Source organism: Phyllostomus discolor, chromosome 6 (assembly GCF_004126475.2).
Source record: "Phyllostomus discolor isolate MPI-MPIP mPhyDis1 chromosome 6, mPhyDis1.pri.v3, whole genome shotgun sequence".
NCBI classification, from domain to species: Eukaryota; Metazoa; Chordata; class Mammalia; order Chiroptera; family Phyllostomidae; genus Phyllostomus; species Phyllostomus discolor.
In genome coordinates this window covers 106,976,712-107,002,424 of record NC_040908.2, presented here as the reverse complement: position 1 = coordinate 107,002,424, position 25,713 = coordinate 106,976,712, and the positions used below count along the sequence as shown (strand labels likewise).

Genomic DNA, 25,713 nt, shown 5'->3' with positions numbered 1-25,713 from the left:
TTTCTTATACCTCATAATTGTTTCATTGCTTAGCATATTATTATTTCAAAGGATGTTTTTGTATGCTAGGCATTATGTAACTCTGGAAAATAGACAGGAATAAGATAGGTCTCTAGCATCAAGATATTTAAAAGCTGAAAGGAAGTAAAAGTAGCATATGTTAAAAGAGTGCTAACAATTAAACTTAAAGAAAACTAAGGATCAGTGTCTTAGTATCAGAGAATGACTAAATACCTGTCAGATCTTATAAAAAGGATTCCACCCCCCCAACCATTGGAACTAACATTCCAATGGGGAAGACATACCATTTATAACTAATTAATATCATTAGCACATTCTATATGGTAGGCAATGTGCTATGCATTTTACATAAATTATTTCATGTAATTATCAAGACTTTCCCAAAAAGAATTAAAGTATGTAATGTGTGGTTACTCAAGCAACACTAGGTTTTTCTGTTGTCACTTCCATCATTTCTTTTATACAGGAGGTGACTAAGGACTAGTGTGGTTGATTAATCCCTTCCCTTGGGGTGGGAGGAAGGCTGGCACATGTTTGTCCTTTTTCAACTATTGAGGAAAGATGGTAGATGATGTTTCATGTGAGGACTTGGAGAATAATCCAAAACCCAGTGGGATACTCTCTTGTTTCTCTTGATTATGATATTTATTATCCTACAATGTAACTGCGTTCACTTGTATATCTTCCCAGATACTGTAATCCTTTTTGAAGCGAGGGACTTTATTTTACACATAATTGTACCCATAATTCCTGGTACAGAATAACTATTTAGTAAACACATTTTCAATGAACGAATGAAAGCTTGAACTGGAAAACTGGCCTTCAGCAGGTTCCAATATCGTTTCTTTAAAAATGGCTCAAAGGGTGGGGGTGGGGATGATTCCTTAAACGTTTATTAAAATCAGCGACATTTTCATTAGGAGAAAGAGCACAGTGGCAATTCACATGGACACCACCTCCTCCTTGGTTATCCAACAGAGTGTCAGAACGGAGCACCACTTTTTTTCTACTTGACTTTACTCATTGTAGTGCTATAAAGTATTTCATAGGATTTCGGACTGAAAAAAAAAAAAGCACTTGAGAGATCATTTAGTCTAGTCCACCAACTAGCCTGGAGCGAGGTCCGTGCATAGTTTTCTGGACAGACAAAAGGGAAGCATTTTATTTAATTACCCTGGCGATTCTCCTTGGCTCTCTTTTTGCGAGTCAGATTTTGGTTTGGCAGTGAAGAAAGGAGAGCAGCTTCTTCTTCCTTCCCTTTCTTCCTTTTTTCGCTTTCATTTTTAAATAAACAAGAACTAGAACTTTTCAATATAAACTTTTTTAAAGCGTTTCTTTAAAGGGGCAGGGTCCCACCCTCCGTCTTCCCCCTTCGCGACAGCAATCGCCTCCCTCTCTCTGGGATTGGTGGAGAAGGGCTAGAAATAACTTTAGGGCGGAGAAACTAGACAGTGGACTGAGAGTGGACTCCAGCACGCAGTGCAGTGCCATCCTCCCAGCCCTAGGCGGAGGGAGCCCTTGGCTCTCAGTGGGGTCGAAGCAGAGGCTCAGGTCCCAGGAAGCCCCCCCAACCCCGCCCCGCGAGATGTGGAATCCCCTTCATGAAACCGACTGGACCTTTGTTGCTTGGCGCCGCACGCGCTGGCTCTGCACTGGGGCCCTGCTGGCCGCGGGACTCTTCATCTTCGGCTTCCTCCTCGGTAGGGGCGCTCCCGCCAAGCACATCCCGGAGCCTGCCAGGCAGTTCCACGCTTTGCTGGAATCGCCGGCTGTCCACGATGTAGGGCTCCGGGCAGTGTGGTTTGGTTTGGGGGAACTAGGTGGGGGTTGCTGGGAGTGGTTCACGTTTGGGTTCAGGACAAGCTATTGTAGGACAGTCACCCAGAGTAAAGAGTAGAAGGGAGAGACCCTGAAACTGGACTTCCAATAGTCCCCCCGCTGGAGCCCTTGGAAACTGGTACTTTTTAGGGCGAGCAGCAAGTCTCTGGACAGTTGAACCAGGTCTTTCAGGTTGCTTTGCATGAAATGACTCACCTGTTTGGGGTCTGGGTCTACTCGTGCCTGGAGCTACTGCTGTGTGCAGTAGGTAGACATCAGGGCATTGCCTCAGAGGAGCACTTTTCTCCTTCCTTCGTCCTTGGGAATAAATAATAGAGAAACACTTGGCAACTCTCTGACATTATTGTCAGCCCTCTGAAGAGATCGTTATACACAGTTCCTTTGCATTGTTGTCCCGTGTACCCATTTGCAGACTTAACCCAACTCGTTAAGAAAACTAGGGGCAGTGGAGACAATCACAGACTCTTAAATATTAATTTTGACTCTGCCACTTCTTCGTGGCCTTGAACAAGTTACCCAGCCTGTTTTAGCCTCATTTTCCCAATCTATATGATGGTGATGACATCTGCAATTTGGTGGGAATAGTAAGTAAAATAGTAGCTAAAGTTCCCAGCACACAATTAGGGTATGGGAGCTTTTCTATACTCCTTGGTAAGGAGACACTTCTCATTGGGCATTAATGCGCAGGACTAGCCTAAGGTATTGCCAGGTAGTTTGTCTGTGTTCTGAACTCTGGATTCCCTTTCTGGGATTTAGAAAACCAGAGCATAGACCTTAGGGCAGTAAAAGAACTTCTGAAACACACTCTGCTCATACTAACATGTGGTTACTAGTAACTTCCTAGGGTTGTTGTAGGGCTTAAATGAGATAGGTGCTCAGTAAGGACACACTTCAAATTAAGTTTCAACTTATCAACTGTAAAAAATGGCAAGGTTGGTGTAGGAATTAAAATCTGCATTTCTTCAGAGCATTTTATTCCTAATTTAGACCTCAGCAGCATCCTGGTATTCACTGCTCAGTGGCTGACACAGAACAGGTTCTCTGTTAATGCTTGTTTATTCTTCCCTAGAATTGTCTGCTCTCCCCTCCCCCACAGGCTTCCCTCCTCTTCACCCTGTTCATTCTCCAGACCTCAGTTCAAGCATTTAATCTACCGTGTGTCCTTCCCAGGTCCCACAGGCTAATCCTTTGTTTTGTGTACAGGTGGGACTGTGTTTCCATTTGCTGCCAACCATTTATTTCAGTATGCCTCTGTGTGCATGCATGTGATTAATAACTGGAAAGTTCCATGAAGGCTGGCTGGGTGCTGATTTTGGTAACCATTTTATGCCCGGATCATATCATTTCTCTAAATAAATCCTGTAATCATGCCCCTCTCCCTCAGTTTAAAAGCCAAGCACAAGGGCTTACTTCTGTGTTATCTTGCTATCCCCATTGCCTCTGGCCTGTGTGCACTGGGTGTCTTGCAGTGATGTTGGGTAAATTATAGTTTGCTATAGCCTTCTGAAGTTGAACTTATCAAGCCTACTTCAACTGGAAACAAACTCTCAGCATATTTTCTTTTAGTTTCAGAGACAGAACAAATTATAGGTCTGAATTTCCTTCAACTCTTTGAAATAACTTATGTACTTGAAGTATATTCATAATTAGTTCATTATAAACATTGATTAAATGCTCATTCTGGATCAGCAGTGAACAGTCCCTGTGGATAAAAGCTTTAAGGAAAAAAAAGGTGGATCTCATTTTTACCTTAATTTTCAAGAGATCTTTTCATCCCCATTAATTGAAACATTAATTTTAGTGCAGATTTCCTCATGAAACATTCCTTAGAGAAACAGCAATCATCTTATCAGTGAAACTGAATAAAATATATGTTGCAATTGATTTGTAATTTAAAAGTTCGTGCACATGATTTTTTTTCTCCAGTAGACATAGGCAAGAGAAATTAAACTTTAGAAAATTTCAGTCACTGCTGGAGGTCATTGGTAACTTATATTTTATATATGATAGAGATAGCAATAAGAAGAATTAGAGCCTGTCTGTGAGCTGACTTCTCACACCTATATTCATGTGTATTCTACAGGATGGTTTATAAAATCCTCCAACGAAGCTACTAACATTGTTCCACAGCATAACGTGAAGAAGGCATTTTTGGATGAATTGAAAGCTGAGAACATCAAAAAGTTCTTATAGTAAGTATATACTTGAAAGTTCACATGGAGAATTTGTTGGAAAACTATATTCTGTTTTGAAGTTTTGATCCAATATTTCATATACAGGAACTGACATTTATTTATTTGTTTGTTTATTTAGTTTCATTTGTTGAAGATCTTGTGTCACATTTTATATGGATAGAATTATATATTTCATCTGAACTTTACCAATAGGGATGTTTTAAAGCAGGAATCAGCAAACTCTGTGTAAAGGGCCAGCTTTCGCCAGCCAGCTGATCTCTGTCACAACTACTCAGCTCTGCTATTGTAGCACAGAAGAAGCCATAGAAAATGCATAAAGGAATAAGTGTGGCCATTTTGATAAAACTTTATTTATGGGTGCTAAAATTTGAATTTTATATAACTATGTCACAAAAGATTTCTCTTGATTTTTTTACCTGTTGAAATGTGATAACCATTGTCAGCTGTGGGCTATATAAAACCAGGGAATGTGTTGGATTTGGTCAGTGGAATTTATTTTCCTGCCTCCTGTTTTAGAGGAAGATAGTATATTTTGGCCAAAGGAATAAACTTGGACTTTGTAGTCTGTCATACTTGAGTTTAAATTTCATCTTTGCTCATTGATAGCAAAGTAACTTTGAGTGAATAGTTAATCTTCCTGAGCCCTCCTTTCTACATCTATAAAATAAGGACAATGATACCGCTGTGATGAGGGTGAACTTAGAGAGCATGTGTGTGACATAGTTTACAGTCTAGTTCCCTATTTTCTGAAATAGCTGTCTCTGGTGTAGAGCCAAAGAGGTAAATAAATAAATTTAAAAACTATTTGCAAAGCAACTAAAAAAAAACCATTTGTATAGAATGATTAGATATAATCTATTAGAATATTTAGCTTTTGAAAGCATAAAGTCCCATTTTTTAAAAAGAAATTTGCTTAGTGCATGTGTCCAAAAATACTTAGTGATTGAAAGATTCTTTAGTGAATACATGTTATAATTTTATAAAAAGGACAGTTTTACATCTCTATACATATATGCATAAATGTGTATATACATAATCATATAAACACACATCTGTATTAATTCTGAGAAAATTAAAACTATGAATAAAAATGTACTGGGGTACCTCCCAGGTCTTTGGAAGGGCCATTTTAACTGAGGGACCCTGAAGCTTAAACTTTGGAAATCCCTCCCCTGACACTTGCTCTTTCGCTATAAGTAGATATAATAGATACCATGATGAAGGAGGTCTGGCAAGATTTAATGTTTGCTCTTGGAGCTGATGCTATTCCTGCTTCTTTTTTCCTTTCCAAACCTGTGGCACGGACTGAGTAGTGAAAAAAAAAAAAAAAGAACACCTTTTGTTTATTTCTTTTTGGACCCTTGAACAAGATCGAAGCAGACAGCTTCTTGCTTATTCTCTGTGGTCCTGGCCAAGCTGCTCCAACTGCTCAGAATTCAAGGATGTTTATCATTAACACACAAAAGAGAAGGATTAAGAGAACCCTACTCATCCCTGCAAGGACTGCAGAATTTCCAAAAGCCTTCTGAACTCTCCAGATTTCTAATTTGCCAGTACAAATTGTTACAGATTTTAAATACTTTATAAATTATTACTATTTGTTTTAAAAATTGATCATCTTGAAGCATCCACAAATGTTGTGACATACTTCTCAATGATTAAATCAATAAAAAATGTCAAATCTGCTGTTTAATATCAGCTATCTAACTGAGCCTCAAATCTTTGAGAACTAGTGAGGTGGCCATAGTCTCACCATGTATAGATGAGAAATTTAAGACATGGCCAGGGTTATAAAAGTTACTGACAAAACCTGTAATATACCACTTAATCTGATTTTATGCCAATTTATTTATCATAAAAAGTAGTCTTTTCTTCTACTTATCTTTTTTTAGGATCAGCTTTGTTCCAAATGAGTGGGTTCACACTTGATCATAGCACATGGCTGAATCCTAGTTGGTACATACCAACAAATTTCACTCATTATAGCAAATTCTGATAAAGTCAGTCTCTCTTTCTCTCTCTCTCTCTCTCTCTCTCTCTCTCTCTTTTTCCTGAGCATGTTCAAGATCCCGAATAACAACTCTGCTCACTTGTAGGGACAGAGTTCTATCTGTGACTTCAGGAAAAAAGCATAATCTACATCCACTTCAGTTATGTCATAGTCTGTGATCTGTGTATTGTAATAGAGAAGAAAATAGCGGCATGTTTGCTGTTTGGCTGAAGGTAGGTCTACACTGATGAAGGACTAGATAGATTTCTCAGTTGCCTCTTAAAATTGTGTTCTTTTCCCAGAATAAATAAAAGAAAGGAAATAATGAAGATTAGAGCAAAAATAAATGACATAAGGACTAAAAAAATACTAAAGATCGGTGAAACTAGGAAATGGTCCTTTGAAAAAGTAAACAAGATTGATGAACCTTAAACCACACTCATCTAGAAAAAGAGAGAGAGGACCCAAATAAATAAAATCAGAAACAACAGAAAAATAATAACTGACACCACAGTAATACAAAGGATTGTAAGAAAATACTATGAATAACTATATTCCAACAAATTGGACGACCTGGGCAAAGTGGATAAATTCCTAGAAACATGCCATCTTTCAAAACTAATTCAGGAAGAATCAGAAAACCTGATTAGACCAATTACAACCAATGAAATCAAAGCAGTAGTGAAAATAAACAAACAAACCAAAAAAATACTTCCAGCAAACAAAAGTCTTCACATGGCTTCACAGACAAAGTTTACCAAATATTCAAAGAAGAACAAATACTTATCGTTAAACTATTCCAAAAAATTCAAGAGGAAGAAGACTCCTAAGCTCTTTTGATGAGGCCAGTATTATCCTAATTCCAAAATTAGATAAAGACACTACAAAGAAAAAATCATAGTTTAATATCCCTGATTAAGATAGATGTTGAAATCCTCAAAAAAATATTAGCAAACTGGATCCAGCAAAACTTTAAAAAGTTCATACACCATGATCAGGTGGGGTTTATTCTTGGGATGCAAGGTTGGTACAACATTCACAAATCAACAGACATGATAGTTCACAAACAAAATGAAGGATAAAAATCACATTATCATATCAATATATGTAGAAAAAACATTTGATAAAATAAAGCACCCATTTATGTTAAAAAGGTTAAGCAAAGTGGGAATAGAGAGATCATACCTCAACATAATAAAGCCTGCATATGACAAACCATAGCCAACATAATACTCAGTGGGCAAAAACTAAAAAGTGTTTGTTTGTTTTTTTTAAGATAGGGAACAATATAAGGATGTCTGCTTTCACCACTCTTAGTCAGCATTGTACTGGAAGTACTAGCCACAGCATTCAGGCAAGGAGAATGAAAGGCATCCAAATTGGAATAAAAGAAGCAAAACTATTGTTCATAGAGGACATATTTTATATAGAAAACTCTAAAGACTCCACCAAAAACTACTAGATCTTACAAAATAAATTGCAAAGTAGCAGGATACAAAATTAATATTTGGAAATCAGTGGCATTTTAAAAAAATATTTTATTTATTTTCAGAGAAAGGGGAAGGGAGGAAAAAGAGAAGGAGAGAAACACCAATCAGTTCCCTCTCACACATCCCCAACCAGGAACCAGCCTGAAACCAGGCATGTGCCATGACTGAGAATCGAACCCACAGGCGGATACTCAATCCACTGTGCTACACAAGCCAAGGCATGAAATCAGTGGCATTTTTACACACTAATAATGAACTATCAGAAAGAGAAATGAAAAAAAAAATCCCATTTACTATTTTAACAACCAACAAAATAAGGCACTTTGAAATACATTTAACCAAGGTGGTAAAAGACCTATACTGAAAAATTGTAAGATACTAAAGAAAGAAATCGAGGATATAAATAAATAGGACATATACTGTGTTCATGGATAGGAAAATTAACATTAAAATGTCCATACTACTCAAAACAATCTATGGATTCAGTGCAATTCTTATTAGAATATCTATGGCATATATCAGAGATCTAGAACAAATATTCCAAAAATTTATATGGACCCACAAAAACCCCCAAATATTCTCAACAATCTTAAGAAAGAAAAACAAAGTGGAAGGTATTACACTACTTCATTTCAAACTATACTAGAAGGCTATAGTAATCAAAACAGCATGGTACTGGCACAAGAACGGTCATCTAGATCAGTGGAACAGAATAGAGAGCCCAGAAATAAACCCACACCTTTGTGGTCAATTAATATTTGATAAAGGAGGCAGGAAATACAATAAGGTAAAGACTGTCTCTTCAATAAACTGTGCTGGGAAAATTGCAGAGATACATGCAAAAAAGAAAGAAAAGCTAGATCACCAGCTTACATCATACACAATAATAAACTCAAAATGTAAATTGCCAAACCATAAAAATCCTAGAAGAGACCACAAGCAGTAAAATTTCAGACATTTCTAGTAGCAATATTTTTGCAGACTTATCACCTCAGGCAAGGAAAACAAAGGGAAAAAAAAAAAACAAAACAATGGGGCTACATCAAACTGAAAAACTTGCACAGCAAAAGATACCATCAGCAAAGTGGAAAGGGAACACACACAGTGGGAGAACATATTTGCCAATGATGCATCTGATAAGGGGTTAATTTCCAAAACTTGTAAAGAACTTGTACAACTAAACACTGAGAATACAACCCAATTGAAAAATTGGCAAAGGACTGAATTGGCACTTTCCAAAGAGGACATAGAGATGGCTAGTAGACATATGGAAAAGTGCTTAATGTCGCTAATCATCAGAGAGATGAAAATTAAAATCATAATGAGATACCATCTCACACCTGTCAGAATGGCTGTCATCAATATATCAAGAAGCAACAAGTGCTGCCTGGCGAAGATGTGGAGAAAAGGGAAACTTCCTGTACTGTTGGTGGGATGCAGCCACTGTGGAAAGCAGTATGGGGTTTCTTCAAAAAATTAAAAATAAGAGAGCAAGGAAATGAAGGGAGATAGAAGAGAGTGAGGGGAGGTAGAAGAAGGTAAAGGGAGGATAAATAATGATGGAAGAAGACTTGGGGTGATGAACACACAATACAATATAGAGATAATGTATTATAGAATTGTATAATACAATATAAAACATATATTATTTTATTAACCAATGTCACCCCAATAAATTCAATAAACAAAAACAGAACTTCCTTTTGACTCATTGATCTCTTTTCTGGGTATATATCTGAAGAAACTTGAAATACTAATTTGAAAGAATATCTGCACCTCTATGTTCATTGCAGCATTATTTACAATAGCCAAGATCTGGAAACAGCCCAAGTGCCCATCAGTAGACGAGTGGATAAAAAAGCTGTGGTACATTTATACAATGGAACGCTATACTTTTTGTGACAGTATGGATGAATTTGGAGATTATTATGCTCAGTGACTTAAGCCAGTCAGAAAAAGACAAATACCATGCGATCTCACTTATATATGAAATCTAATGAACAAAATAAACAGAGGAGTACAATAAAAATAGAAATATGGATACAATGAACAGACCGACAGCAGAGGGAAGAAAAGTTGGGGGGGCTGTATGACAGGAAGTGAGGGGATTAAACAAAAACATATATATTTATATATACATATAAACCACAGACACAGATAAGAATGTGGTGATAGCCTGCTGGAAAGGGAGGCAGGGGAGATAAGTGCTGGTGGCAAAAGGGAGGGAAAACAGGGAAAGAAGGAGACTTTGCTTGGGGTCATGGGTGCACGATGCAGTGTGCAGATGATGTCTTGTTGAGTTGTACACCTGAAACCTGTGTGGTTTTGCGAACCAGTGTTACCCCAATAAGGTTAATAAAAATTGTGTTCTTTTGTTAATGTATTTTGAGAATATACATTAGAAATCCTATGTAGGTGTTAAGCCCTTAAGAATTTAGTGAATGAGGATTTTAATAGTATTTTTATAAATACAATTCTTATTTTATTAAATACAATTATATTATTAAAATAATAGATAAATTATTTTAACATAATTATAAAAAGTAATCATAGGAGCTCTGTCCGGTGTGGCTCAGTTGGTTAGAGCATTGTCTCATAAACCAAAGGGTTGTGGGTTCTGTTTCCTGTCAGGGCATGTGCCTAGGTTATGGGTTTTATACCCAGTGGGGGAGCATGTGAGAGGCAACTGATCAATGTTTCTTTCCTTCCTTTCCCCTCTCTCTAAAATCAATGAGCATGTCCTCACGTGAGGATAAAAAAAAATAATCAGAGGAAGTTTTAAAACTGAGAGTTATTTTTCTTGGCAATTGATTTTTTAAATAAAAAGTTTAGATATACAGTAGAATTAAACATTTGAAGTTGGAATTGTCATAGCCATGTTTCCTGTTAATTTTTAAAAAGTTGCCGTAAGGATGGAAGTGTGTTGATTTTAGTAAGACCTACATACTTAGAGCCAGAAATTCATGAATTTAAGAGGTTCATGAGCTAGAAATAAACCAATGTCTTTACATGATATAAGATGCTTTGACGTGTAGAATTTTCTTTTTTCCTTTAAGAAGCTTAAGTTAAAAATACCAATGAGCTTAAATGCTCAGGAAATAACAAATTTCTAGGAGTAAAAATTTCAAATCAATGAAAGTACAAGTATCTAGACATATTAAATGAGAAATTAGTCTACTTATGAAAATATATCTAGTAGACAAGATTTTGGCCTAATAATTGTTAAAGGTATTCCTGGTCAGCCCTAGACAGGCAGCTCAGTTAGTTTGAGTGTCGTCCCCATAGGCCAAGGTTGCAGTTTCGATTCCCAGTCAGGGCACACACAAGAATCAACCAATGAATGCACAAGTAAGTAAAACAACAAATAGATGTCTCTCTCTCTCTCTGTACCTCTCTATCTCTCTCCCCCTTCCTCTCTCTCTCAAAAAATCAATAAATAAAAATATGTAAAAAGATATTCCTGGTCAAACTAATTCTCATCATTGATTTTTAAGTGTGCCTGCTACTGTACATGGTGGATAGAGCAGACAAGGTTCAGTTTCAGCCTGTGTGAATATGTCCAGATTATTCCTCAGTGAAGACACTTTCATTTACAAGTGGTTTTAATCAAAAGGTTTCTCACTTGACTATAACTTTCAATATTTAAAAATAAATGTAATTAACAGTAATTGTTGACACATCATAGCATGGTATTTTGGATGAAAATATATCTTTCAAGTTATTTTACACAGTGAAATAAAGACAGGCAATTCCATGGAAGTTCTAAGAGTAGTGGTTCTTAAGAAAAGAATATGACATTTCCCTTACCCAGTATTCAGGGGCATGTCCACAGGGTTGTACATAACAATTCTCTACACTGATCAGTTTCTCCAGTTTTCCCTTGAATAAATACAAATTAGAGCATGAAAACTTAAAAATATACTATGAAAATTGATTTGATGCAGTAATACAATTTTCCTTTTTTAATGTATCACATTTTAAAGTATTTATGTAAATCTGCCTCAATTAGTTGTTGATTTGAGATTTGTAACCACTTTCATTTTTTGTTCACCAGTAATTTTACACGGATTCCACATTTAGCAGGAACAGAACGAAACTTCCAGCTTGCAAAGCAAATTCAATCCCAGTGGAAAGATTTTGGCTTGGATTCTGTTGAGTTAGCCCATTATGATGTCCTGTTGTCCTATCCAAATAAGAGTCATCCCAACTACATCTCAATAATTGATGAAAATGGAAATGAGGTAAAAAAAAGATTAAAAAAGAACTCTTCTTTTCAAACACTTCCTATGAAACAATGTAGTGTAACCTCTCTAATTATTGATAGAAATCAATATTATTGAAACTGGTGAATGATGCCTTTAATATTTTATTACAAATATCCACTGACTCATGTCCATGGGGCATGCATAAGTTCATTGGCTTCTCCATTTCCTGTACTATTCTTCACACTCCCCTATTTTGAACCTACCATTTATGCTTCTTAACCCCTATACTTTTTCCCCTATTCTCCCCCTTTCCCTTTCCCATTGATAACCCTCCATATGATCTCTGTATCTATGATTCTGTCCCTGTTGTGGTTTTTTCTTAGTTTGTTTTTTTAAATTCAGTTGTTGATAATTATGAATTTATTGTCATTTTAATGTTCATAGTCAATCTTTTTCTTCTTAAGTAAGTCCCTTTAACATTTCATGTAATAATGGCTTGGTGATGCTGAACTCCTTTAGCTTTACCTTGTCTGGGAAGCACTTTATTTGCCCTTCCATTCTAAATGATAGCTTTGCTGGATAGAGTAATCTTGGCTGTGGGCCCATCATTTTGAATACTTCTTGCCAGTCCCTTCTTGCCTGCAAAGTTTCTTTTGAGAAATCAGCTGACAGTCTTATGGGAAGTCCTTTATAACTAACTCTCTGCTTTTCTCTTGCTGCTTTTAAGATTCTCTCTTTATCTTTAACCTTTGGCATTTTAATTATGATGTATCTTGGTGTGGTCCTCCTTGGGTCCAAATTGTTTGGGATTCTCTGTGCTTCCTGAACTTGTATGTCTATTTCCTTTACCAAATTAAGAAAGTTTTCTTTCATTATTTTTTCAAACAAGTTTTCAATTTCCTGCTCTTTCTTTTCTCCTTCTGGCATCCCTACAATTCAGATGTTGGTATGTTTGGAGATATTCCAGAGGTTCCTTTTCTTATCCTTGTTTTTTTTTTCTTTTTTAATTCTTTTTTCTTCTTGCTGTTCTGGATGATGCTTATTTTTTCCTTATGTTCCAAATTGTTGATTAGAATCCCAGCTTCAACCCCACCACTGTTGGTTTCCTGTCGATTTTTCTTTGTTTCACTTAGCGTAACCTTCCTTTTTTCTGGGTCTTTTTTATTTTATTGCCATACTCAATGATTTCTTTGAGCATCTGGATCACCAGTACTTTGAACTCTGCAACTCATAGGTTGGCTATTTCCATTTCATTTAGTTCTTTTTCTGGTGTTGTGTTCTGTTCTTTCATTTGGGTCATGTTTCTTTGTCTCCTCCATGTGTTTGTTTCTGTATATTAGGTAGAGCTGCTTTGACTACTGTCTTAGTAGTATGGCCTATTGCAGAAAAGTCACTTATAAAATGTGTGAGGACAACCAGCTTCACCACTTTGTGGCTCTGTGGAGGTGGGGGGGCTCAGAATGGGGACAATGTCACTGCCTGGCTTCTGGAGGTTTTCCTGGTGACTGGCAAACTGTTGTCCTGATGCTGAATGCCAGAGAGGTGTGTGTGTGCATTTGTTTTTAGTCCATGGGGGCTCTTTATACAGAATCTCCTGAAAATCCAGCAGTTTGTTCTGCTGCTCTAAGCCCCACTGGTTTTTATAGCCAGAAGTTAATGGGATTTTATCTTCCTGACACTGGAACCCTCAGCTGTGTGGTCTGACCTGGGGTTAGGATCACTCACTCCCAATGTAACCCTCCAGATTTTTATCTACCACACATGACCGTGGACTCCTCATTCTGCTGCCACCACCTCTCTGTGCCACACCATGCTTTCATGCCTCTCCACCCATCTCTGCTTCTCTGCCCTTCCTGCCCATCTGGATGAATGTGGCTTCTTTAAATTCTTGATCATCAGACTTCAGTACAGCTCAATTTTCTGATGGTTCTGGGTATTATTTGTTTTGAGGTCTAGTTGTCATTTTCTTTCTGTGATTGCACAAGGAGGCAAAGCATGTTTACTTATACCTCCATCAGGAAGTTCTAGTCTAAATAGTTTACAATCTTATTTGCAAGTTAGGGCACATACTTAAGAAAGAGAAGACAATACAAGTGATTGAGGTACTTCTTAATATGAAATGTGTATGGTATGAAAACTCAGAACTCATCTTCATTGCTAGTTAGCTTATCTTATTTTTAGAGCTACTGTACTTTACTACAACAATCCCTTTCCATTTAGCTAGCTTCCCCTAGTCTTTTTCCTGGCTCAGGCTTCTAAATTCTAGGTAGTTTCAAGTATGTCCATACAGAGTTTTCAGTGATAAAGCTTGATTATTATTGATAATGTTAAAAATATACATATGCTTAAACCTCTGTCTTGATCTATCAGATTTGGGATTGTCTATGTACAATCAGGAAAATAGCAAACTTTCAGTCCTTTGTTCCTTCTTAAACTCCAGTTTTGCCTGTACCTTTGCTTTTGTTTTTGCTATTTTTGCCATTATAAGTATTTTTGGAATAAATACTTGTATATTATTACTTAAATAATAATAATAATTTTAGTGTTACTACAATAATGCTTTCATATTATTTTATTTATGGAATTCCTAAAGCTTGTTACATAATATAAGCACATCATGTAAAAATTTCATTTTGGAGATTTTCCTGAATGGTGTTAGTCACCTAAAGATTTGTAATATTTTTAAGCTATATCATTACTTTATTTTCATTTATATATTTTTTTTGTTTTCATTTATATTTTAATCCAAGTCACACCTATACCTGAAGAGTCACATAGCCCTCCACAGTGCCTTGTTTCCTTCCTAGTTCCCCCTTCCCTGAGGCAAACACCATTCAACCATGAGCTCTTTTGATATTTACTTCTATTTCCTTAGATACCATGCTTATTATCGCTAGTGTTTCAGATTTAGGCATCATCTTTTGATATTCTGACAATTCAGGTCCATTTTCACCACTCTGTCCTGTTATACAAATGCTCTCTTATTGTCCCCTCATTTCCCAGGGCAGTTTAGTTATTGTGACTATTTGCAGCTGAAATATGTGGTAAATTATAAACTTTTATTCTCCTGTGCAACACAGGGGAGATCCACATCTCACAGACAATGGATATGTGTTTTGTAGATTCCAGAAATATTTTAAATATATACAAATATGTTCTCTTACCTTTGTTTCTGTAGAGATAACATACTATATAAATTGAACCGTATATTGACTTTTTGTCCTAACAAGTAAATAGATAGAAATTTATAAGCTAAAGTATTTTAGTTGTGCTCAGAATACCTAATTTGAGGCTATATTAGTGAATTCTGGAACATGAGCAATGTTCACTGGTATGTAGCATACCTTTGAAAGAGTCACCCAAGAAAGCTATTTCTTTGACCTTAAAAAACTTTTGCTAGTTGTTAGAATAACTCATAAACTCACTTTAAAATGTACTTGCTCAGTAGTGCTGTAAAATTGAAGATTAGTATAAAAGCAAATCAAGTGAGACAAGCTTGAATACTGCCTTGGCTGAAAGACTTGCTGATGTAGTGACTTTGTTTCTAGATGGATTTTTATGGAACTTTAGTACATTTTTAAATAATCTTTCCCAATGATTCAGATGAGTTTGCACCCTATGTGGGTTGCAGAAAAGTTATAGGGGATATGGAAGATGTGAGGATTTTTGGAGGGTAGTAGTTGATTCAGTGTCATGTTAGGTTCTGTCAGCTTCAGTTAGTACAAAATGCTATCAGCCCAGATTCACTTTCCAACTCCCATAATCCTTTGTATTACTATACTGGCCTAATGTTGAAAAGAAGTGGTGATGGCAGATATCTTGACTTGAGGAGAATGTTTTTAATGTTTCATCCTTATTTTTGATATTTGCTGTAACTTTTTTAGGTAGGAATCAAATTTTTTCAGTTTCCAAACTATCAAAAGAAATGAAACTAATAAGATTAACCAATCAAAAAAAAAATAAGAGGAGAAAAAGAAGCATTAGGGGAAGAAAATAAAGAGTATGTCACATAATAAGGAGGTATAAGTAACCCAAGTACTGTATATCAGTAATTATATAATTATAAAATTATGAATTCCCTGAGGCAATTTTTCCCTCTACCATAAGCCATTCCTTTTTTGTAGGACAGATATATTTTTATTTCATTTGTAAGCCTAAAGGTTGTTGCTTTCTGAAGACCCATCTTTTGTGCAGAGTTTTCCTGTTAGGCTCTGTTGTTTGATGGGCTCTGGACTTGTCTTTTAACCCCCTGCCCCTCCCATGGAGGCCCAGGCTTTGATGGATCCAGCTAAGGGAAGGACAGGTTTTAGTGTTCATCTCAGAGTTCCTGCTTTCATATTATTTTTTGGGTTTCTGATTCTTTCCTAACCTTTTTTCCCCTTAATTCAGGGAAATACTTAAAAAGATAATATTTTATATTTGGTTTAGTGTTTCTAGTTCTTCTTTTCAGAGTAAATGTTGTTTATATATCTAGATTCTATCAGATATGGATTCCTCCCAAAATGTAATTTTTTATTGAAGTGCATTTAATATTTAATTTGTTCCTAAGTAATTATCTTTGCACTGTTGTGACTATGATTACTATACAATGTTACTTTTCATTTGCATAATAAAACTTTTCTCCTAAATAAAAAACTGGTATTTACAGATCCTTTCAGAGTCTATAATTTATTCCTCTCACTAAAGCCTCCCAGGTAAAGTATTCTGAAAATACCATCTACCGACAAAAAAAATAATACATGGTTTTCCTTATTTGATTGTAGTAATCAAACTTTACCTGATTTACTTCTGATTATTGCATTTTGTTTCCCTAGATTTTCAACACATCGTTATTTGAGCCACCTCCTCCAGGATATGAAAATGTTTCAGATGTTGTGCCACCTTTTAGTGCTTTCTCTCCACAAGGAATGCCAGAGGTAAAAATCCAACACAGTAAAGTAAAAATAAGGAGAACCCCCTCATTCATCCAGGCAATAATTAAGCCTAGTACATCCAGGCAATAATTAAGAGGACAGTAAAAAGGTTTTTTGATATAAGTCAAAGTCACCTTTTTTCACATTTAAGGAACTAGAATTTCTTAATAAGAAAAAGAAATACTAGCCCTGGCTGGCATAGCTCAGTGGATTGAGCGTGGGTTGCGAACCAAAGTGTCGCAGGTTCAATTCCCAGTAAGGGTACATGCCTGGGTTGCAGGCCATGACCCCCAGGAACGGCACATTGATGTTTCTCTCTCTCTATCTCTATCTATCTCTATCTCTATCTCTATCTCTATCTCTGTCATCTCCCTCCCTTACCTCTCTAAAAATAAATAAATAAACAAAACCTTTAAAAAATAAAAAAATAAATATTTATTATTTTGTGCTTATAATTTTATAAATTTTACTGCAATGAGATACATAAATCCTAAATGTACACTTATTGGCTTGACAGATGCATATACTTGTGCAATTCAAACCCCACCAACATACGGACTATTAACATTACTTACAGAAGTACCTTTATGCCTCTTCTCAATCAGTTCCACACATCCCAAAACTGCCGTTCTTATTATTTTTGCCAGCATTGGTTTTGCCTGTTCTAGAAATTCATATAAATGGAATTTTATAACATGTAATCATTTGTGTCTAGTTTCTTTTACTAAGCATAGTCTATGAGGTTCATGTTTTAGCAGTTATCAGAAGTTTGTTCATTCTTATTGTGAAGTAATTTCCATTGTGTGGAAATGCTATGTCTTACTATTGTATGGCACTGGTTAATTTTCAAAGACTTTCAATAATAATATTGTTGCCATTTTCAAATGAAGAGAATGAATAACCATTCTAGAAAGTTTTATGTGATTTTCTCAGTAAAACACTGTACATAACAATTGTCTGACAATTTGTTTTTTATAAGAAAGCTAAATTTGAAAGAGTTGAATATAATTTAGTAGTATCTTTTTACAAGTTCTCTCTCCTACTATAATATGTATCTATAAGTAAACTCAATTTTGGACATACTGAGTCTGAGGTGCCTAGTATATATTCACAAGAAATTGCTAATGGGTACTTGGGCATATTGAAGTATCACTCACAGAGAAGTAAGGGTTTGGTCTATTATTGGAAACATCCTGGGTAAAAAAATAATTGCATTTAGAATTAAATTGATATCAGTTAGGATTTATAAGGATGATTAAATATTAGGTAGGCAATGCCATATTTTTTAGTAAGGTAAAACAACATTACTTTATTATTTTCAAATGTATTTGATTGATTGACTTATTTATAATTTTAAAATGTCAGAAACTTAGAAAAATAATTTTATTGGTTATATAATGTTTACTTCAGATGAATAATTAACATTATACTTCATGATATTGTATTAGAAAAATCTTCCCTAAAATTAGCACATAAATAGAATGTTTGTAATTATTTAATAATTTTATAATTGACATCAGATAGACATAAAGGATATAACAATCAGCAACATTATTTCTTAACTATTTTAGTTATTCCTCTCACATTAGTTTAGATAGTGCAAATATCCTCTAATTTTTTACCTACTTGTTCATTACCTATGTTGCCCTTTATTTAAAATAAATATTTAATTTGATATTGTCTGTTATCTTTATGTTTATATACACTTTAGATCTTCTTTATTAATTCCCTCCTTCAGTATTTATAGAGATATGTTTGTATAAGTAGAATATCAAAGAGCAATAATATATCTTTATTATAAAAACACTATTAATATTGTTAGATTGGAGTTAAATATGTAGGTGTATGTATAAGCACAAATAGTATATAATAGCAGAGAATATAACAAATTTAACTTAAAATAGACATAAAAATAAATAAAATAAAGTAGCCGTAAAATGTGAAATACACTTTAAAAATCTTAATGTTAAATGAATGCGAACTAGTGAAGAACACTGAAATTTATCGAGCAGTGAAAATATTAGGTATAAAGAAACAGATTATGTTCTGGATGGGAAGACAGAATATTATAAGGAGAAAATTATACCCACATTTGTTTTGGAGTAAAAACTATTTGGGGAGTGAAATTCCCCAAATAGTTTTTGAACTTTGACAGAATTATTCTATTCTACTCGTGACTCACATTTTTCAAGTAGACTTGAACCATTCCAGATTAATTGGAAGATAGAAGGAGCATGTGATTCTGCATGGAATTGTTGTCTGTGTTCAAATATTAGGTGAGTTTGCTGGCTGGTGTGCTTCACTCAATTACCTGTAACCCAGCCAGTTGAGTGTTGTTGTTGTTTTTTAATTATATATGTCTGCATGTATGCTTAAGGTATTTCACTGTAAGTAATTTTTCAGTCTTCACCTGAATCCTCTAGAGTGTGAAATACTGGGTTTTGCTTTAGCATATTTGAAAATAGCAATTTGACAGTGTCCATAAAATACAGTCTAATCTAGGGGATCTCAAACTTCAGCACATATCAGAATAATGCAGAGGGTTTGGAAACCTCAGATTCTAGTCCCTTCATAGGTGAAGGTTGACAGTTTTTTTCCAACAAAGTCCCAGGTGATGTTGATTCTCAGGGTTCAAGAACCATGCTTTAATAACAGTGGTCTTGCCTCTCAATTCTGTGTCTATGAACAACAGCAGGAAGATGGAAGAAATGGAAAATTTTAGGCTGACAGTGCAAGATTGTATTTATTCCCAGTCAGAGAACAATGGACAGTGTAAATTTTACAATGTCATTGTCTGAAAACAAAGGTTTTTTTCTAATTCACAGTGACAACTTCCATCACACTTGTTTTCATTTTCAAAATTTACTCTCATTTTAAAACTAATGTCTTCTTCAGTCCTTTCTCTGTTATAACTGTTTTTGTGTGAGGGTTGCAGATTTATCAAAAATAGCCAAAATTTACTGACATTTAAAGAAGTAGTCTCTCTGAAGTTGGTGATATTAAACAGGATAAATTTCAAGTAGGACATTTACACTAAAACAAAATTCACTGAAATCAAATTGGTTAATTTCTCTGTATTCACAGTTAGAATGAGTGAACTCCAAAAGGGGTTAACAATTACAATAAGACAGCCCTGGGCAGTTAACTCTGTTGGTTAGAGCATTGTCCATATTCACCAAGGTTGAAGGTTTGATCCCTGGGCAGGGCACATACAAGAATCAGCCAATGAATGCATATATAAGTGGAACAACAAATCTCTATCCCTCTCTCTCTCAAATCAATAAATTTAAAAAGTTATAAATCAGACATACAGTACTATCATTAATAGTGCATTAACATTGCTTTGGTCTTAGGAGCTAAAAGCAATCCTTTTTATTGAAGCAAGGATTCAAATGTCACCATCTCAATAGACTTTCCTCTTATTTAAAATTGTCCCACCTGAGCCCTGGCTGGTGTGGCTCAGTGGATTGAATTCCCCACCTATGAACCAAACGGTCTCTGGTTCAATTCCCAGTCTAGGGTACATGCCTGGGTTGCAGGCCAGGTCCCCTGGTGGTGGGGGATGGGGGGCGGGGTGTGAGAGGCTACCATACTTTGATGTTTCTCTTCACCTTTTTCTCCCTCCCTTCCTCTTTCTAAAAGTAAAATCTTTTTAAAAAATAAATAAATAAATCTTTTTGTATTAAAATCTTTTTATTAAAAAATAAATAAATAAAATCTTTTTAAAAAATAAATAATATTGTTCCACCCAAACAGTTTACTATTTACCTACTCTATTTACACTTTAAAAGATTTTTCTACAGCACTTATCACCTTTTTAATATAGTGTGTAATTTACTTAGTTATTAAATTTATTGCCTATTGTCTTATCTCTGCTTTCCCCATGAATATAAGTTCCTTCAAGGAAACAGATTTGGCATATCTCTATTTCCTAGAACACTGCTGGGCTTATAATATAACCTATCTTCAATGAATTTGTCATATCTTAGAATCAGTTTGGAAACTATTTTAGTATCTATTATTAATTTGTTGTGCACATGCTATGAGAAATGTAGTCAAAGAAGAAAACAATAACCAAAATAAAACTATAGAATGTTAGAAACCATCCAGGAGAGGGGCTTCAAGATAGGATGTGTGAAGACTTTCCAAAGGCAGGCAGGATCCCATTTAAGGAGACAAGTTGCATCATCAGTTTCTCAGGGTACTCTCTGATGGAACTGAGAACTAGCCTGTAGTGAGATCCTGCTGGTATTCTGTCCCTACCTCCTTATTTGCAGTCATTTTTCTCTTATTTTATGAATGCAAAGCATGACCCACCCATCCTAAAACAACCTAAACATATTTCCGAGTTGTAAAAATCAAAGAGATGATAGTGAAAGATTCTAATTGCTGGGTAGCAAAGGACTTGGCAAATCAAATGGTTTGCAATCGAAACAAGTTAAAGATGAGCTTGAAGTGTCGCAGGTTCGATTCCCAGCCAGGGTACATGCCTGGGTTGCAGGCCATAACCCCCAGTAACCGCACATTGATGTTTCTCTCTCTCTCTCTCTCTCGCTCCCCCCCCTTCCCTCTCTAAAAATAAATAAATAAAATATATATATAAAAAAAAAAGATGAGCTTGAGTTTCCAGCTGGTATCATTAGAATTAACTTGGATAACCGACCAGTGTATGATTCTGGGGTTGTGACTGGGAAGGAATTTAAATAATTGAGTAGAGATTTCATAACAACAGTTTTCTCCTTCCTATCCCAAGTTTTTTTCAGAAATTATGTCTAAAAACAAATAAAAAATGTAAACAGAACTGATGCTAAGTCCTGTCCTCACTGTGGCAATAATTTATTCATTCACAGATCCATTACCTAATGTTTTAACATTCCAGAGCATTGAGGTATATTTCAAGTACAATTTTGGGCTTAAGTATCATTTGTAAAAATTTGTAATGAAGTTGTTATACTCAATTGGATACTACCAATAATAATAACTTACTTCTGAAGAATTTTCATAGCACATATAACCTGTCACAAGAAAAACATATTTTTTAAAATTCAATTTATATATTCTTAATCAAGGAGAGTTTGACAGTGATTAAGAAAAGACTTTCAAGCATACCCAGAAGTGGAAATGGAATTTAACACACTAGATATCAATTAAGGAGTGTTCTCTTGGGATCTATATTTTCAGCGGTCAGGGGAGCAAAGCTGGATTTCACAGAGGGACACGTTTCATCTCAATGTCAGACCAAGGACACCCTTAGTTTACACAAGGTGCAGTTCTGGAGTCAGAATTGCCTGTCAGAATGGTCCTAGGTTAGACTAAGTTGTCCACGTCATAATATTTCCACATCAATTGGTCACTGAATGTGTGGCATCCTAAAGAGACATGACTTTGAGCAAGGTGGCTATCTATAGCTAACCTTGAGCACGGGTCTGACAATTCAAGTCTGCCTGCAGAGAGCCTTCCCTGCAGCTGGAGCAAGAACCTCTCATTGAAGGAAAGTCTGGGCAGCACATGCCAATTTCCAGCACAAATATATTTTACTTGAGAGTGGAATGTTTTGGGCAAAGAGGAACAGAATACAAGTTCAAGGGGAAAAAAGTAGTGATAAAATTCTGACTAAAGAAAAGAGTATATTCCTTTAAATCAAAATAGTATTTAAATTCCTTTGGACACATAAAAATTGAGGTAAAATTACTTGAAAATGTTAATATTTATAATATGCTGGAAATTGCTTTATTTGCAGCTCCCTAAAGTATGATAAAACATTTTAGATGTCAACTTAAAAATAGTGCTTTTCAAAATCAATTTAGGGAATGGATGAGCAAAACATGTTTGAAGAATATTGATCTTAATCCAACAGGGCATTTTATAAGTGAAAGTACAGCCATATGCCACTGGGAATATGTTCTGTGAAGTACAGTATTAGGTGATTTTGTCACTGTTTGAACACCATAGAGACACTTACACAAACCTAGCTGGTAGAGCTCTCTACACACCTAGGCTGTGTGGTATGTCTCCATTGTATATGCCGCCCCTTATTGACTAAACATCATTATGTAATGTGGGACTGTGTTCAGACCCAGAGGTCATGTGAGACTTGCATGTAACCATGCTAACTGATGTGAAACCAGACCTGTAAAGCAGTGATATTACCGGACCTTTCTACCTTCCCTAGCTGTTGGGAAGACCTATTAAGCTACTATTTATAAACGTGCTTCAGAGAACAAAGCTCTCCTCAAGGCCTTCTTCCTCTAGGGTGCCTGGACCCCTTCAAATTTTGTGCAGCCATGTGTATATTTATACACATTTTTTCCCCCTGGGGAGTGCTTTTATAGCTTTATAGCCACCATAGAGACATAAATTCCTATGTCTCTAACCCAGCTAATTGCCTTCTGGATTCAAGTTTTTTCTCCCTAACTCTCTTATCTGAGGCTCCTGATTTTCTGACCCTCTTGAATGCTCTTGCCTCTTCCTTATTTCAAAGATGTGAAACAGTCCCCATGAGGAGAAACCTCCATGTATTCAGTTTTAGTTGTACTAAATGTTTCGTGATTTCAACAGGGTGATTTGGTGTATGTTAATTACGCACGAACAGAAGACTTCTTTAAACTGGAGCGGGATATGAAAATCAATTGCTCTGGGAAGATTGTGATTGCCAGATATGGGAAAATTTTTAGAGGAAATAAGGTAAAAAATACCTCTTTTTTGTTCCCCACAAATAGAAAGTTATATTGTATCTTGTACATGTGAAATCATATCCTAACACTTTCTGAGGACCACAGTCCTCTCATGTTCTGTACATGCCCTCTTTATAGGGAGTCTACAAGCTTATAGACTCAAGTTGTAAATTGGGTCATTGCAATGTGGCCAGTGTAATAATAGATCAGGGAGAGTAGAGCAGATTTTTTCCATACTTGCAAAGTATGCCAATGGTCTGCAAAAAAAAAGTGTGCATTGGGTTTGTTGTTAACCTTGATTTGGTAGCTTTGTTTAAAATATTAACTTTGAAAATATTTACTATATTAAGTTTTAATACGAATTGCTGTTATAAGTAATGAGAAAAACCAATTCATACATACATAGTAATTTTTAAAGGTTCTGTCATTTGATTTGTTTATATATATATATATATATAAAATCTACAGTATACATTAATCTAACATATAATTAAATATATGTATATAATTTTTTTCCTTTGTGGGAAGTTAAAATTCAGAAATATTCCCTTTCGAATATAGAAAAAAAATTGGGACTCTGGCCTGCTTATTGTGCTTCTAGACTAGGGGAAGGAAACAGGAAGTCCTCGCTACCACTGATGTGTACATTATCCACACACTGCTGCTCTGAGGGCTGACACTTTAGAGCTTGTAGAAGGGTGGGGGGAGTCAATTTTCTGTGAGATATCCTTTGTCGTAGGTCTAATGATAGACCTACAATGATTAAAGATAAAACATTTGGTTACTTATTTAAGGATAATTTTGAAAATTGATAAAAACAAATTTGGAACAACCAACCTGAAGTAAGAGAGGCATTGCCTTTTATAGGTTAAAAACGCCCAGCTGGCAGGGGCCAAAGGAGTCATTCTGTACTCGGACCCTGCTGACTACTTTGCTCCTGGGGTGGCATCCTACCCAGAGGGCTGGAATCTTCCGGGAGGCGGTGTTCAGCGTGGAAATATTTTAAATCTTAATGGGGCAGGGGACCCTCTCACACCTGGTTACCCAGCAAATGGTGAGTGGTCAGGCTTTAGTTATCAGAGAAAATATTTTAAGTAGTTTATTAAAGGTGTTTTTTTTTCAACAAAGAATGTCTTTTTCTTATTCTCTTTGCATCTAAGAAATAGAGAGGTGTTTTATTGGTTTGTTTGTTTTGAAATATAGAGGTTTGAACTCTGAAAATTATTGGTTCAGGTCCCTTATCCCTTGTTTAGAACCCCAGGTCTGATGGGGTATTTAAAGTGATACAGTGCATATACTGTACCATACATTGCCTAACACTCACATAGAGGCTGGGATAATAAAGGAAGCAAGTATATAAATATTTTTGCAGCAAAATGTATGAATAATCATACTAAGCTGGGTTAAAGAAGTAGTATAAATAGCCTTGTGTCTGCTTAAGTTAGATTTTGCTGTCAAATGAGTTTACATCAAATGAGTTTTGTTGCCAAGTAAATTTCTTCCAAATTTGTGGTTTTCCTAGTTTTGGAATTTCACAGCTGTGGATAAGGGATAGTAGAACAGAATTTCTACAAACCCTGAAATGGGACATTTAGAATGTAGAGTCCAGAAAATGCTTACTGCATCTTTGCTATATAAAGATAGTAGTGATAAATTTCAAGGAATTTTTCCTAAATGCCGGCTCTTTAAAGTAGGTAGTATTATTAACAATCCTTCAAACTAGGTAGAATTATAATCTCTATTTGACAGAAGAGGAAAGTGAGGTTGGGAGAAGTAAGTGATCTGCCCCAGATCATTACACCACTAAATGAGGAAGGAGCTGAGACTCAAAGTCAGGTGGTCTGGCTCCAGAGTCCACATGCTTGTCTTGTGCTGAAATAGCTCCCTGTAAAACTGTAGATCATTAACAAAGGGAGCTAATTCATTTGAGTGTGCTTAGCTATTTGATGACATTTATGAAAGTCTGTGATCAATTAGTTTGTGTGAGTTAAAACTAACTGAAGTGTATAACTTGGATAAAGTATGTTGTCAAAGTATCTGTGGCATTTCCGTGTTAATTCTTCATCTGTTTTTTTAATCAGATTATAGATTCCCCTAAAGTTTATGTACTTTGGTTTTATAAATCTTTTTAGAACATGGTACATTGTCATAGATTATTTATTTTAAGTAAAACATATTATCCTATAATAATCACATAAATATACCTTGACTGACTTCACTTTTTCACTCCCAAGTTTGTTTGTTTTTTCCAAATGCAACTTCTCTGTTAGTTATGCAAAGCTAAAATTATGAACATAAGATGAGATTAACTGGAATATTTCTGTTGATTATCCTCTAATTTAAATGATGGCATTTTAGGAAGAAAAGTCATGTTATCCCTATGCGG

The 25,713-nt window shown here is 35.5% G+C and overlaps 1 protein-coding gene across 1 annotated transcript in view; it reads left to right on the top strand.

Moving 5' to 3' along the window:
• The first annotated feature begins 1,477 nt into the window (after positions 1-1,477).
• The window catches only part of FOLH1B (folate hydrolase 1B), a 55,211-nt gene continuing 30,975 nt past the window's right edge, over positions 1,478-25,713 (top strand). The window contains exons 1-6 of the mRNA XM_028515677.2: positions 1,478-1,721; positions 3,944-4,052; positions 11,590-11,776; positions 16,555-16,656; positions 23,212-23,337; positions 24,195-24,381. Coding sequence (XP_028371478.1) covers positions 1,607-1,721; positions 3,944-4,052; positions 11,590-11,776; positions 16,555-16,656; positions 23,212-23,337; positions 24,195-24,381 — 826 coding nt within the window. The 5' untranslated portion in view covers positions 1,478-1,606. The remainder of the gene's footprint in view (positions 1,722-3,943; positions 4,053-11,589; positions 11,777-16,554; positions 16,657-23,211; positions 23,338-24,194; positions 24,382-25,713) is intronic.